The 11,656-nt window shown below is 32.5% G+C and overlaps 1 protein-coding gene across 1 annotated transcript; it reads right to left on the bottom strand.

The window, feature by feature from the left end:
• Positions 1–1,667: 1,667 nt before the first annotated feature.
• LOC145071191 (uncharacterized) lies at positions 1,668–3,252 on the bottom strand. Its single transcript, XM_079018112.1, has 5 exons — positions 2,957–3,252; positions 2,702–2,805; positions 2,425–2,596; positions 2,205–2,327; positions 1,668–2,133 (listed from the first exon to the last, which is right to left on the bottom strand). Exons 2-5 carry the CDS (start codon positions 2,776–2,778, stop codon positions 1,879–1,881), a joined length of 627 nt encoding a protein of 208 aa, XP_078874238.1. The 5' UTR covers positions 2,779–2,805; positions 2,957–3,252; the 3' UTR covers positions 1,668–1,878.
• Positions 3,253–11,656: the final 8,404 nt, after the last annotated feature.

Genomic DNA, 11,656 nt, shown 5'->3' on the forward strand with positions numbered 1-11,656 from the left:
GCTTCTCTACCCATTAGGTTTGGTGGTTTGGGTTTTGTACTCGGTAGTAGAGGCTATCTCATATGCTTTTGTTGCCTTAAGGACCCAATCTTGGGTATTACAAGACCACATCTTACGGGATAGCGGCATATATGGTATGGATTCTAATTATGCTTGTGCCTTAGCTTCTCTTCGTAACAAGGTTCCGGACATTGACCTTAGCAACTTTACTACTAAGGACACCGCCTCCCTAAATCCCAGAGTACACTGGCGAGTGTCCTTTTTAGTAAAATTGTCCAAGATATGGAAGTGCTTTCATCGTGACAACTTGTCAGAAAGCAGCTTTCCAGTGTTTACGTGCACCACATGCTCAAGATTTTCTTCTAGTTATCCCTATAGATGGGCTTTGCCAACATGTTTCATGTGGAGTATCGTACCATCCTCAAATATTGACTCATGATTCCAATATTCCCAGCTGACGAGATATGTCTGGTGTGCCGCAAGACATGTTTGGACTCTTTTGGAGAGCATGCATTCATTGAAAAGAACTCACGGGTTTCAAATACAGGCATGATATGGTTAAAGATGTTTTGGTTGACATATTTAAGCATGTCGGGGTTTCTGCCAAGAAAGAGGCTCCTACGAATTTCTAGACTGGCCCGACAGAAGGAAGGTTAACCCTTAGACCAACTGGCGTTTTGATCTTTGGATGGGTTGGAGGGAAACACGTATGTATAGACCTTATCCCCTCTCGTAGGCTTGAGGGTTGGGGGTTATACGGCAGGACATGCTGCATTAAAAGTTGCTACGTGCAAGGTTACCAAACATGAAAATCGTGTATGGAAAATCAACACGTGCTCATACCATTTGCATTTGATACATTTGATTTTCTTGCGTCGGATACGGTGGAGCTTCTTAATAGAATACAACGGATCATGCATAGCAATGTATATCCCTAGATTTATGGATGTAGTCTTCAAACGAATTGGTTTTACCATACAAAAAGGCTTAGGGGCGCAACTTGTTGTCCGTTTCCGCTTGTCTTCTCATTCATTGTACGTTCATCACTAAGTTTTGTTAATCAAAAAATAATGATAGTTGTAACCAATCCGAAATCCAAAATAATAATTTAATTTTGCTAAAAAGTCATCTAAAAATCCAAATATCCGAATCAAATTGTTCAATTGAACAATTCGGTTTTATCCAAATAATGAACAACCATACATTTAATATTTATCAGTTTGTAAATATACCCATGTATAATAAAGGATCTATAGTTATGAGACTAGTACAAATATATCTTTGGTTAGATTTGGCAATTGGCGTATAGTGCATTTTATATTGTTAAATTTATATGTTTTAATTTCACCACGTTTGACTATGAAATTGTATTTTCTATGTAAAACCTAAAACGATATAAACCACCATCAATTAAAAAAAAAAAAAAAAAAAAAAAAAAGAACGCTAAGCATTTGAAATACGATACCAAACACATCTCGGAAAAACATTTCAGATTCCTGTCTTTTATTGAGTATTAAACAAACTAATATATATTTAATTATGAAAGATAAATTAAGTACTTAATTTCAGTTTTGGTTTTGAATTTAACTTTTATAGTATTGGATTTGAGTATCTTGTATTATTGTTTTTGATGAAAAATTAAATATTATAAACCTAAAAAATAATAATAAAATGCAATCTTGATTGTTTTCTATTTCAAGCTCTACAAAACATCTCGAATATCAACAAAATACCCTATTACAAAATTTCTTATATTTTTAGATACCAAAAAGCATTTAACTACCACCATAAATAAAAGAAACCCTTAAAAAAAATAAAAGCTACAAGCTACTTCTACCGGTTATTACCTATACACCTTTTTGATCATTGTAATTTAACTTATTTTCTTACATTTACTTGTTGCACTTCTAAAGTATTATAATCTTTAGCAGAATAACACAATTCATTTCCGTTTGAATCTGAATCTGAATCATCTGAAGCAAATGATTCCGAGCGAGTGAGTTCGGTTGATGTTTTGGCGGCAGCTGAAACATAAGCCTCTGCTTCAAAAGCATCTTGCGTTGCATCTTTATATTTTTTCGACTTAAAAAAGCTTATCTTCTTTCCAAATTTCTTTTTCTCCATCACTTTCTCCTACAACCATTAATTCAAATTTTAACAGTTTTTAATGTAATTTATTAATTTAATTACATTTTTCTACAAACCTTTCTTATTTCGGAAGAAGATATCTCTAGTTGCAAAATTACACCATTCTCTTTGGCAATGCCCGTAAGCATCTTCATTCTGCACTCCAAAGTCGATTGTGCGGGTGACAGTTTTTGTATCATCTAAAACCATAAAAAAAAAAAGTTCTTTAATAATTAAAGTAACAAAACCTTCATATTATATAAACACACGACTATCATTTTTTCTTTTAAATCTAACCTTTTGACTAACTCCACAATTTCTTCGTAACTCGCTAGCATCATTAGCGAATTCCTTTCCAAAACGCCTTGTTAAAATCACACGTATCTTTTGAAGTTCTGGAAACTCCCCACATCTTGGAGCCGCATATAATAGATTTGATACTGCATCTTCCAATTCTTTTGGACATTCACTGTGGAATAAAAAACACATTCTTCAGATATGTAACTAAAACATTTTTGTTTCCTTTATTCAAAGTGGGGAAGATGAGACATGCATACAAAAAAAAAAAACATACTTGACTTGGTCTACGAGGTTGATCATTTGTATGAGGAGATAACAATAGGTATGTATCATGTCATACACATCCAACATGTTTTGGTCCTTGATCACTTGCTCAATCTGTCATATTTACACCATTATTATTTTTTTTAAAAGAAAAAATTGCTATTTTTTCACCATTCTAAAAATATCAGTTTCATTATAGATAGATAGATAGACAGATGAACAGATAAACAGATAGATAGATAAATTAGATAGATTTGAGGAATACCTGAAGGAGGGCTTGTTGGTGGTGGTTAAGGCGGAGGAGTTGGATGACATCGGAGATGGTAATTGTGACTCTTGCAAGGCGGTTGTTTTTTTAGGAATGAGAGGCGGGAGATGGCGAGGTTTACGGTGGTTTTAAGCTTTGATGTTTTGAATTTCCGACCAAGGAGAGCATCAAGCTTCCTTCCCATGGCCTTCTCTTTCTTTTGCTATTAGTGTTTTGGGAAGAAAACTATGTACAATTTGGAAATAGGAAGAAGATGCTAAATATACAAAGTAGGAGGATCAAAGACAACCAACAAAAAACCAACTTGACACTTTCAATTTATGACCAAGAAAGAGACCCATGAGTACTCGTTAAAATGTTCTGATTAGGTTTACTATTGTTACAATTAGACCCCTTTTGACTTTGAAAATAACTTTTGAATCCTTAAAGTAATGAAGTTTTACCATTGGGGGATGAGGTAAGTTTCTTTTGATAGTTTGATGGCATTTTCTTCATGAATTGTTAACATAATTTAGTGTTCCAAAATCCAAAAGATGATATGATGGATTTACTTTCTTGATCCATTTATTTGCATAGGAGGAAACTTGTGGGGCTTCAGTGTAATTTTGACAGTTTAAGTGTGTGACTTTGTTTTAATCCAACTTCGGTGATAACTTCCATGCCGACCTGAAAACGGACACCCAATCAAGCCACCGGCACAGATGTATTATTGTTAACATGGATATTTAATGTTATTAACCACATAATCCGGAGCACGCTTATAAAGTTTAAAGAACTTCATAAACATCATATTATCACGTTCAACTCTAAATTCATTGTATGCAACTTGACATATTAATATCTTAGTATGATTGTGTTTAATTTATTATATGTCAATTTGATATTCCAGCTCATTCAAATCTTGTTCTATTGAATCATGCATTGTGCATACTTTGATAATGTAATTTTTACATATATTTATGACTCGTGTACAGGATTTAAAAAAAATAGATTTATCACTGCTAATGAAAAAGATATATAAAGCATTTTTTTGTTCTTTAATACGGAAATCAACAAGATATTCATTAATCGGTTTCATAAATTGATATCTAATTCGAATTAGAACAAATAAACCATGATTTTATGTAAACTATTATAGGGAAATTAAGTAATTTAATTATATTTTAGAGTGTTTTTTTTAATAATAATCACATTTAAAAAAATAATAATAATCATTTTCTCCGGAATGGTCATTCCGGAGCAGGCCAAAACGGGTCAACCTTAATACTGTAGTCTAATGTTATATATATGGGTCTCACACATCAAATCGGAATCAACATTCTATATACTATGACATTCCGAAGTTGTTGCTACCAAATTTTCGAAGATTTGTAAGTTTTTTCTACCATAGATTCAACAAACAATGTTAGTTCTACGGTTTAATTTATTTGTGTTTTAGTCTACAAACGATTTTCTGTGTTTTAGGTTGCATAGAACAACTCGGGATTTGATATTTTTTGTAGGTTTTTTTTTTTTTTTTTACTTTTAGTTATTATGACTATATAACTACTTTTAAAATCTGTTAGTACCACTCCCTAGAGAGAAAATAATTCTAGATTGTCCATTTAAAGTGATTCTCGAATGGTATTATCAATTCGGAATACGAAGAACGTAATCTGGAATGTCCAAGATACGAAGATCATATCCGGTATGTTAGTCCGAAATGTAGTTTAACATGTCTTTTATTTTTGTTTACGCTATTGTAAAATTAATATATAAATTGATTTGCGTTAAACCAATACCACATTTTAGTCATAAATAAGAAGTAGTTCATTCGAAGACCAATTTACATAGATGTTTTAAAAAAAATGTTTTACGGACGAAGAAATTATTTACCATCTATAGGAGCTTTTAAAATTGGGACCGATAAAATTAAACTTTAATTTAAAAAAGAGTTATAAATATTTGTTTTTTATGATACTATATTTAAATATTAAATTTCGTTAGATTGTTTTTGTAGATAAAAAAAAAGCAAATGTTGATATATATATATATATATATATATATATATATATATATATATATATATATATATATATATATATATATATATATATATATATATATATATCAAACACTAAACCACCAAAGGCAACCATAAAATTAAGAAGGAAACCAAAAATGATATTAAATCTTAAATTGAAAGCAGATATAACTCCAAAAGATAGCACCAAAAACAAATTTAGACAAACCTATTATTTAAGACTAGTTGACATTTTATAATTTTTATTATGGATACACTTTATATTGTTTGGTTTTATTTTTGGAACTATTTCACTTTTATAATACATTTTATATTTTTTTAATCATAGTCTCCAGTATCTAGTGAATCGAGTTATGAGGATGTGTTTGTCAATAGAATATGAAATACTACGTCTTGAGGACGACCAACATGGTCTTATTGATACGACTGCGTTACAAATTATTTGTAATTAACAACACGCAAAAGAGAGAATGGTGATAGTGGAAATCTCATAACCGTATTTTGTATTCGAGGAGCATAGAAAACTAGAGTTGTATAATAAACAAATGATACTCATTACGATGCCTGGAGATATACGATAGTTTGTGAACACAATGGATATCATCGAACAAGCACATAGGACAAGTGCAATAATAGAAACACAAGTGCAAATAACTGATAACGTGTTCCGCCTAATTAAGATCTACATGGAATTGTTTAAAAATCATGTATGCACTGCTAATTTGCAATACATGCAAGTAGGCCTGGCAATGTAGCGGGTTTTGACCCTGATTCGATCCAAACCCTTAAAAATTATATGGGTTTGGAGCATAGTTTTTTATCCGTTTACCCGTTAACGACCCGTACCCGCTAACCCTTTTATTAAAAGGGTCGGGTATGGATCAGCACCGATCCGCTCCGTTTATAACCCGCCCCATATAAATTTTAGAAATATAAATTTATATTTTATATTGCATAAAATTTACATTAAATTCCAATCAGAAATCCAAAGATAAAAGGTCAAAGACTAAATTATTTTTACATAGGAGTCAAGGACTCAACTTCTAGACTTCCAGTTTTCTACTCTTCTCCCAAGATTCATGATTTCATTTCATTTATATTTCATCATGTAATCACCAATTTCATTTATAAATCAATAAGGTTATTTATCAACCGGAAGAAAGTTTGTAATTTCTATTCTCTATCAATGCAATCGACGGTCAAAAACCAATAAGAAGTAACTAAAATAATGATTTTAATTCCAATAGAAAGTCATCGAGTACATAATGTGTTTTCTAAATCAAAACTTAGTTTTATTTAATAAATGTGATTTTATGATTTAAGTAAAATGTGTTTTATTATTCAAAAAACGTACGGGTTACGGGGCGGGTTTGGATATCTGCTGATTCAGTGGATAAGGGTATGAGTTTGATTATTCAAAACCCTGCAGGTTACGGAGCGGGTTTGGATCGGATTTTAAAATTTGTTAAAAGGGTTTGGATCAAGGTCGATTCGCTCCAAACCCACCCCATTGTCAGGTCTACATGCAAGTTACTAGTTATCCTGGAAATGAACTCTAATTTTAGATAATGTAATATCATTTTAAACTTAAATATATAAAAGAATCTTACAGGGCAGTATTTTTTATTCGCATTAGTTAAGCGAATGTTACAAAAGCTATTACATACTTAAAGAGATTTCCACAAATTCAAAAATCGTAAGGGATATATATTTTGTTCATGGTCGATAAAATCTCCTTTAATTCTAACAACATTTGTAAGGCGGTCCCATTTTGCTCGAAGCTTATCAATCTCCACATTTGCATCTCGAATCCATTCCTCGGCCTCGTTGAGTTTTATCTAAGTTTCAAACACCCAATTTTCTTTTTTATTTACTTTTTTTGCTAGATCGTTTGAACGTTGATTGAGTTTCCAACTCATTTTAGAGTCTTTTATGTTGGCTTATTCAGCGTCCATCATTGCTTGGAAAAAGCCATCGGACATTTTATCTGGGAGTGGAAATATGGGTCTTCAATAAATGGACATAACAATCTTCTTCTTCGCAATGTAAAGCACCAATGAACTCACTCTCAAGTGATTACTTTGAAATGTACTTTGTTTATAATATGTTATATAGTGGATAGTAGATGCATATTAATAGTGTAATGTTTTAACTTAAAATTTGTGACCAGAACGTGTATCCGAAATCTATGCCTTGGAGTGTGTGCAATGTTGTTATATGATTAACATGGTAGTTTGAAATGTCATTCCGGATCGTGTGACATTCAATGTTCATGACCCACTAAATTTTTAAGAGTGACATTCAATTTACTTATACATCTCCATAATGGAAACAAATCAACTGTTGCCATGGAGTTCACAAGAAAAGATCATGCTTGTTCGGTCTTGGATAATCATTGATGATGATATTGTTGTCACTGGTCTCCCACATTTGATGTATGGATCACTTTTGGCCAGTTTGAAAATATGTTTCACTATGAGTTATATGGTAGAGAGTATCGAATAGAAGAAGAAGTCAAGAGTAAGTTTAAAGATATAAGATAAAAGGTGAAGATGTTTAACAAATTTGTCTCAAGATCAATAACAAATTATTGAAAGACTATGAAGTAATTTTGCAGGTGGCTAGGTTACAATACAGAAACATAAATAATGGAGTTGATTTTCTATACGAACATGCTTGGATTATTTTAAAAGATGTTTCATATTTTTAAATTATGTATTTTGTTATTTATAAAATTCAGTGTAGATTAAATAATTGTATGGTATTTCTAAATTATGTTTTTTTTGTAATATGTAAAAATAATAGGGCAAAATATTTCCTTTAGTCATTTTGAAACGATATCCAAACATAATTAATTGCGGTTAAAAATAAATATTCAGTTAGATCGATAGAGATTAAAAAGACCAGCATTGGGTATGGTATTTCCCATTAAAATGGACTGTGAATAGGATGCACATTTTTCATTTGGTGTGTACATTGAAACACATCAAATTGATAATATATATGAACCATATGGTAAAAATTTGTGATGGTTGAATAACATGATGCCGGAATATCACGACCGCACATTGTACCGATAGTACGCCATTTCCCACATGAACATATGTGGCGATTCACCTCAATAAGCATTATTCTCGGTATATTGTGTTCATTAATCAATAACACTAAGAGGAATTCTAGAATATCAATGTTGAGTACATTCCAAATGTTAGGGAAATATGGTCTTGCCTATTTCATATGACCGATATTGGCAAGCACCTCACATGTAAACAGGGTTAGCTGACAAAATGTTTCTTCAAAATCAGACATGATTTGCATGGCACCAGAATAAAGGTTTGAATGTTCTATTTCGAACAACTCTTGTATGCAATGCAACGTCACACTACAACAAATACCCATGATAAGAATAAGGGAATACCTGACCAAGGGAAGCAGTTATGACATCGTCCATATTGGTTATGAACAATATTGCTTTTAACTTCAAAGATCTAGATAAAATCATTTGATTCAAAATATTTATCAGAGTATATTCATGAAATTATTAAGTTCGGAAAGCTCCAATGGATGTGATGCAATCGATTCGCGCCCTTCCTTTAATATAAGAAAACTTGAAAACATTTAAACATGAAACCGTAAGCACAAAGCTTAGTGAATTCTTCAATATACCACATACCATACACATCAGTGGGCCCAGCCCTAGGAGTATATTTCAACCCATGTGAATGTTATGATCCAACCATAGTCTTACAATCATTTCCATTGCTACATCCCAACTGCAGCCTTTTTTGCCATGAACCATGGTCTTCACTACAAGTCACAAAGACAAACAGGTGTTGTGATCCAAACAAAGTCTTTCATACAAGTGTTGTGATCCAACAAAAGTTTTTATACAAGTGTTGTGATCCAACCACAATCTTTCTTGCAAGAGTCACAAAGACAGTCTAGCAATCTACATAGTATAGTGAGAAAACTGACATCACAAACACAGTCGACAACTATCAAGATTACATAGATGAACAGCGGGTGCTACACACCTCCTAATAAATCACACAAGGTAAAACCACAGTATATATTCTAAAACCAACAATTTGACTAAAAATCAACCAGGTCAAAAAGTCAACGGTTAATGGTCAACAAAAGTCAAAGGTCAACCAAGCCAACAGCCACCACGACGTGGAGACCTCTTGGCCACGGCGTGGGCATGACAGGACAAAATAGATGATAAGCAAGACATAGCCACATTGTGGACCCTCCTTGTCCATGGCGTGGGCATGTCCGAACAAAACAATCACGAGGTTGAACTTCACCATGTCGTGGTCATCCTTTGGCCATGTTGTGGCTTAGAAACCATTTTTCTCATTAAGTCTTTTGTTCTAACTTTCCAGGAGGCTTCCTTGCCTTCAAATGAACCATAAAAATCCTTACTTTATGGACATGCATGTCCAATGCATGTCTCTCCCAAACTAGGTCAAAATAGGATAAGAAATGGAGTCAAAACCCCATGCATTGCACCAAACAACATGAAAGTCTAGATCTGGAACATATGATGACCAAGGGACCTCAATAAGTGATGAAGTTGCCAACTTTATCAAAACCCACCATTTATGCCACAAATCATGATGTAAAATGAGCTCAAAAGTCTAGATCTATAAGAATGAATCATAAAGGTGAGAACTTTGAGACTCACACAAGTCTAGAAGATGCACCAAGAAATAGAGACGAGATCTTAGTTGATCCTTTTCTCAACAAAGCCCTCCTTCAACCTTCAAATAACCAAAATGCCAACAAAGAGCTTAAAAGATAAGTAGAAAGGATAAGGTTTTGAGGTAGGAGGGTAGGGGCTGATGGGAAATGACCTAACCCTAGAAAGTAGGTCTTTAAATATGGAGGGAACCCAAGAAATCGTGGGCTTGGGCTACAACACTCGCCACGTCGTGGCATCCTGTTTTCCACATCGTGACGTCCATTAGGAAATGTGATCCTCTAAGTCTCACGTTACGTCGTGGTCACCAACCTACTGCGTCGTGGCATATGGTTCACCAAAAACTATACTTTTGACTCCTCTTGGTCACCAACTGATCCATTATGGAAAACATGTGTTATAAATCGGGTACAAGATTCGACATTATTTGTCACGCCCGAACAAAATGTTGTAGGCATGGTCTAGTTGTTTCCGTCCATAGTAACTGCTATGAACATTGTATGTAGGTAGTCCCCTCTTAGAAGGACACTACCTATAAAGATGACAAACAAAAAGAAACCTATGAATGCATGAAGTTTTAATTTTTTTGGGAAAACAAAACAATTAGTTGTAAAACATTATAATTTTTAAATAAAAATTTAAAATTTGGAACAAAATTAATTTCCCACTCATCCAATAGCCACAAAACGAAATTGGAAATGATCCATAACATCAGTTTTGATGTTTGTATAACTATGAGCGTTCGTCCGCCCAATGTGGTGCATGTAAACATGCAAAAGTTGGTAAAGTGTTTTTCATGGTCATTATTTGGGAAACTCATTTTCAAGCAATATAATAGCGATTTATAGATTTTGGTTGTAAGTGAATAAAATAAATGGAATGCCACATGTTATACATTGAATTGAAAACTAGTTTTTTTGGTGTCCGGAATGTGTGTCAAGAATGTCAGTTCCACATATACGGTTTTGGCTACCATACTCTTGAATTGACCATGTCAGCCCGAAATGTACGGTGTCAGATTCTGGATTCCAAACTATATCTACCACCAACTTCTTCGGAACGAATAATGCTTATTCGGAATGCCCTCTTCCGAAGATAGTGGCCATTTTTTTAAAGTTAAAAAAGTTGGTTATTATTAATAAGTTACTCATTTATAAGGGTTAATTTACGATTATATAATTATAAAAATTATTTTAATCCCTAAATTGAGTTGACGATTATGTTAGATATTGGGTAGGATTTATGGTGGACATCTGGATACCCCTTGGATCGTGTAAACACTTTCCGAACTGATATTTTTAACATATACATGGGTTACAAGAAACTCGGTCTAGGATAATCCCAAGGTGATACTTACGAATCTAGACACAAAAATGTAAGCCAAATTGCTAGAAGATTCTAGGTTTGTATGAAGAAAAATGAGAGCTAAAAATGTTATCTCACTTCTAAAAAAAAAGTCGTTTATATATATATATATATATATATATATATATATATATATATATATATATATATATATATATATATATATATATATATATATATATATATATATATATATATGTTTGGATATTTAAAGCAAGATTAAAATGTAAAATTATAGTCATATGATCAGGGGAAAAAGACCCGATCAAATGTTCTTGTATTTTAAAGAGTATAAACAAATAAATTAAAACATTTTTTAGTTTTGGTTTTGAATTTGTTGGGTTGTGTAAGATCAAAATGCAAAATTATATAGGACCATGAAAAAAGACCCGATCAATTTTTTTTTTGTCTTTTAAAGACTATAAAAAATAAATTATATAGTTGTTTTAGTTTTGGTTTTGAATTTGTTGGATTGTGTAAGAACAAAATGCAAAATTATAGTAATATGACCATAGAAAAAGACTCACTCAAATTTTCTTGTCTTTTAAAGAGTATAAACAAATAAATTATATAGTTGTTTTAGTTTTTGCTTTGAATTTGTTGGGTT

Source organism: Lactuca serriola, chromosome 8, assembly GCF_051521515.1.
Source record: "Lactuca serriola cultivar US96UC23 chromosome 8, Lser_US96UC23_V15, whole genome shotgun sequence".
Classification (NCBI taxonomy): domain Eukaryota; kingdom Viridiplantae; phylum Streptophyta; class Magnoliopsida; order Asterales; family Asteraceae; genus Lactuca; species Lactuca serriola.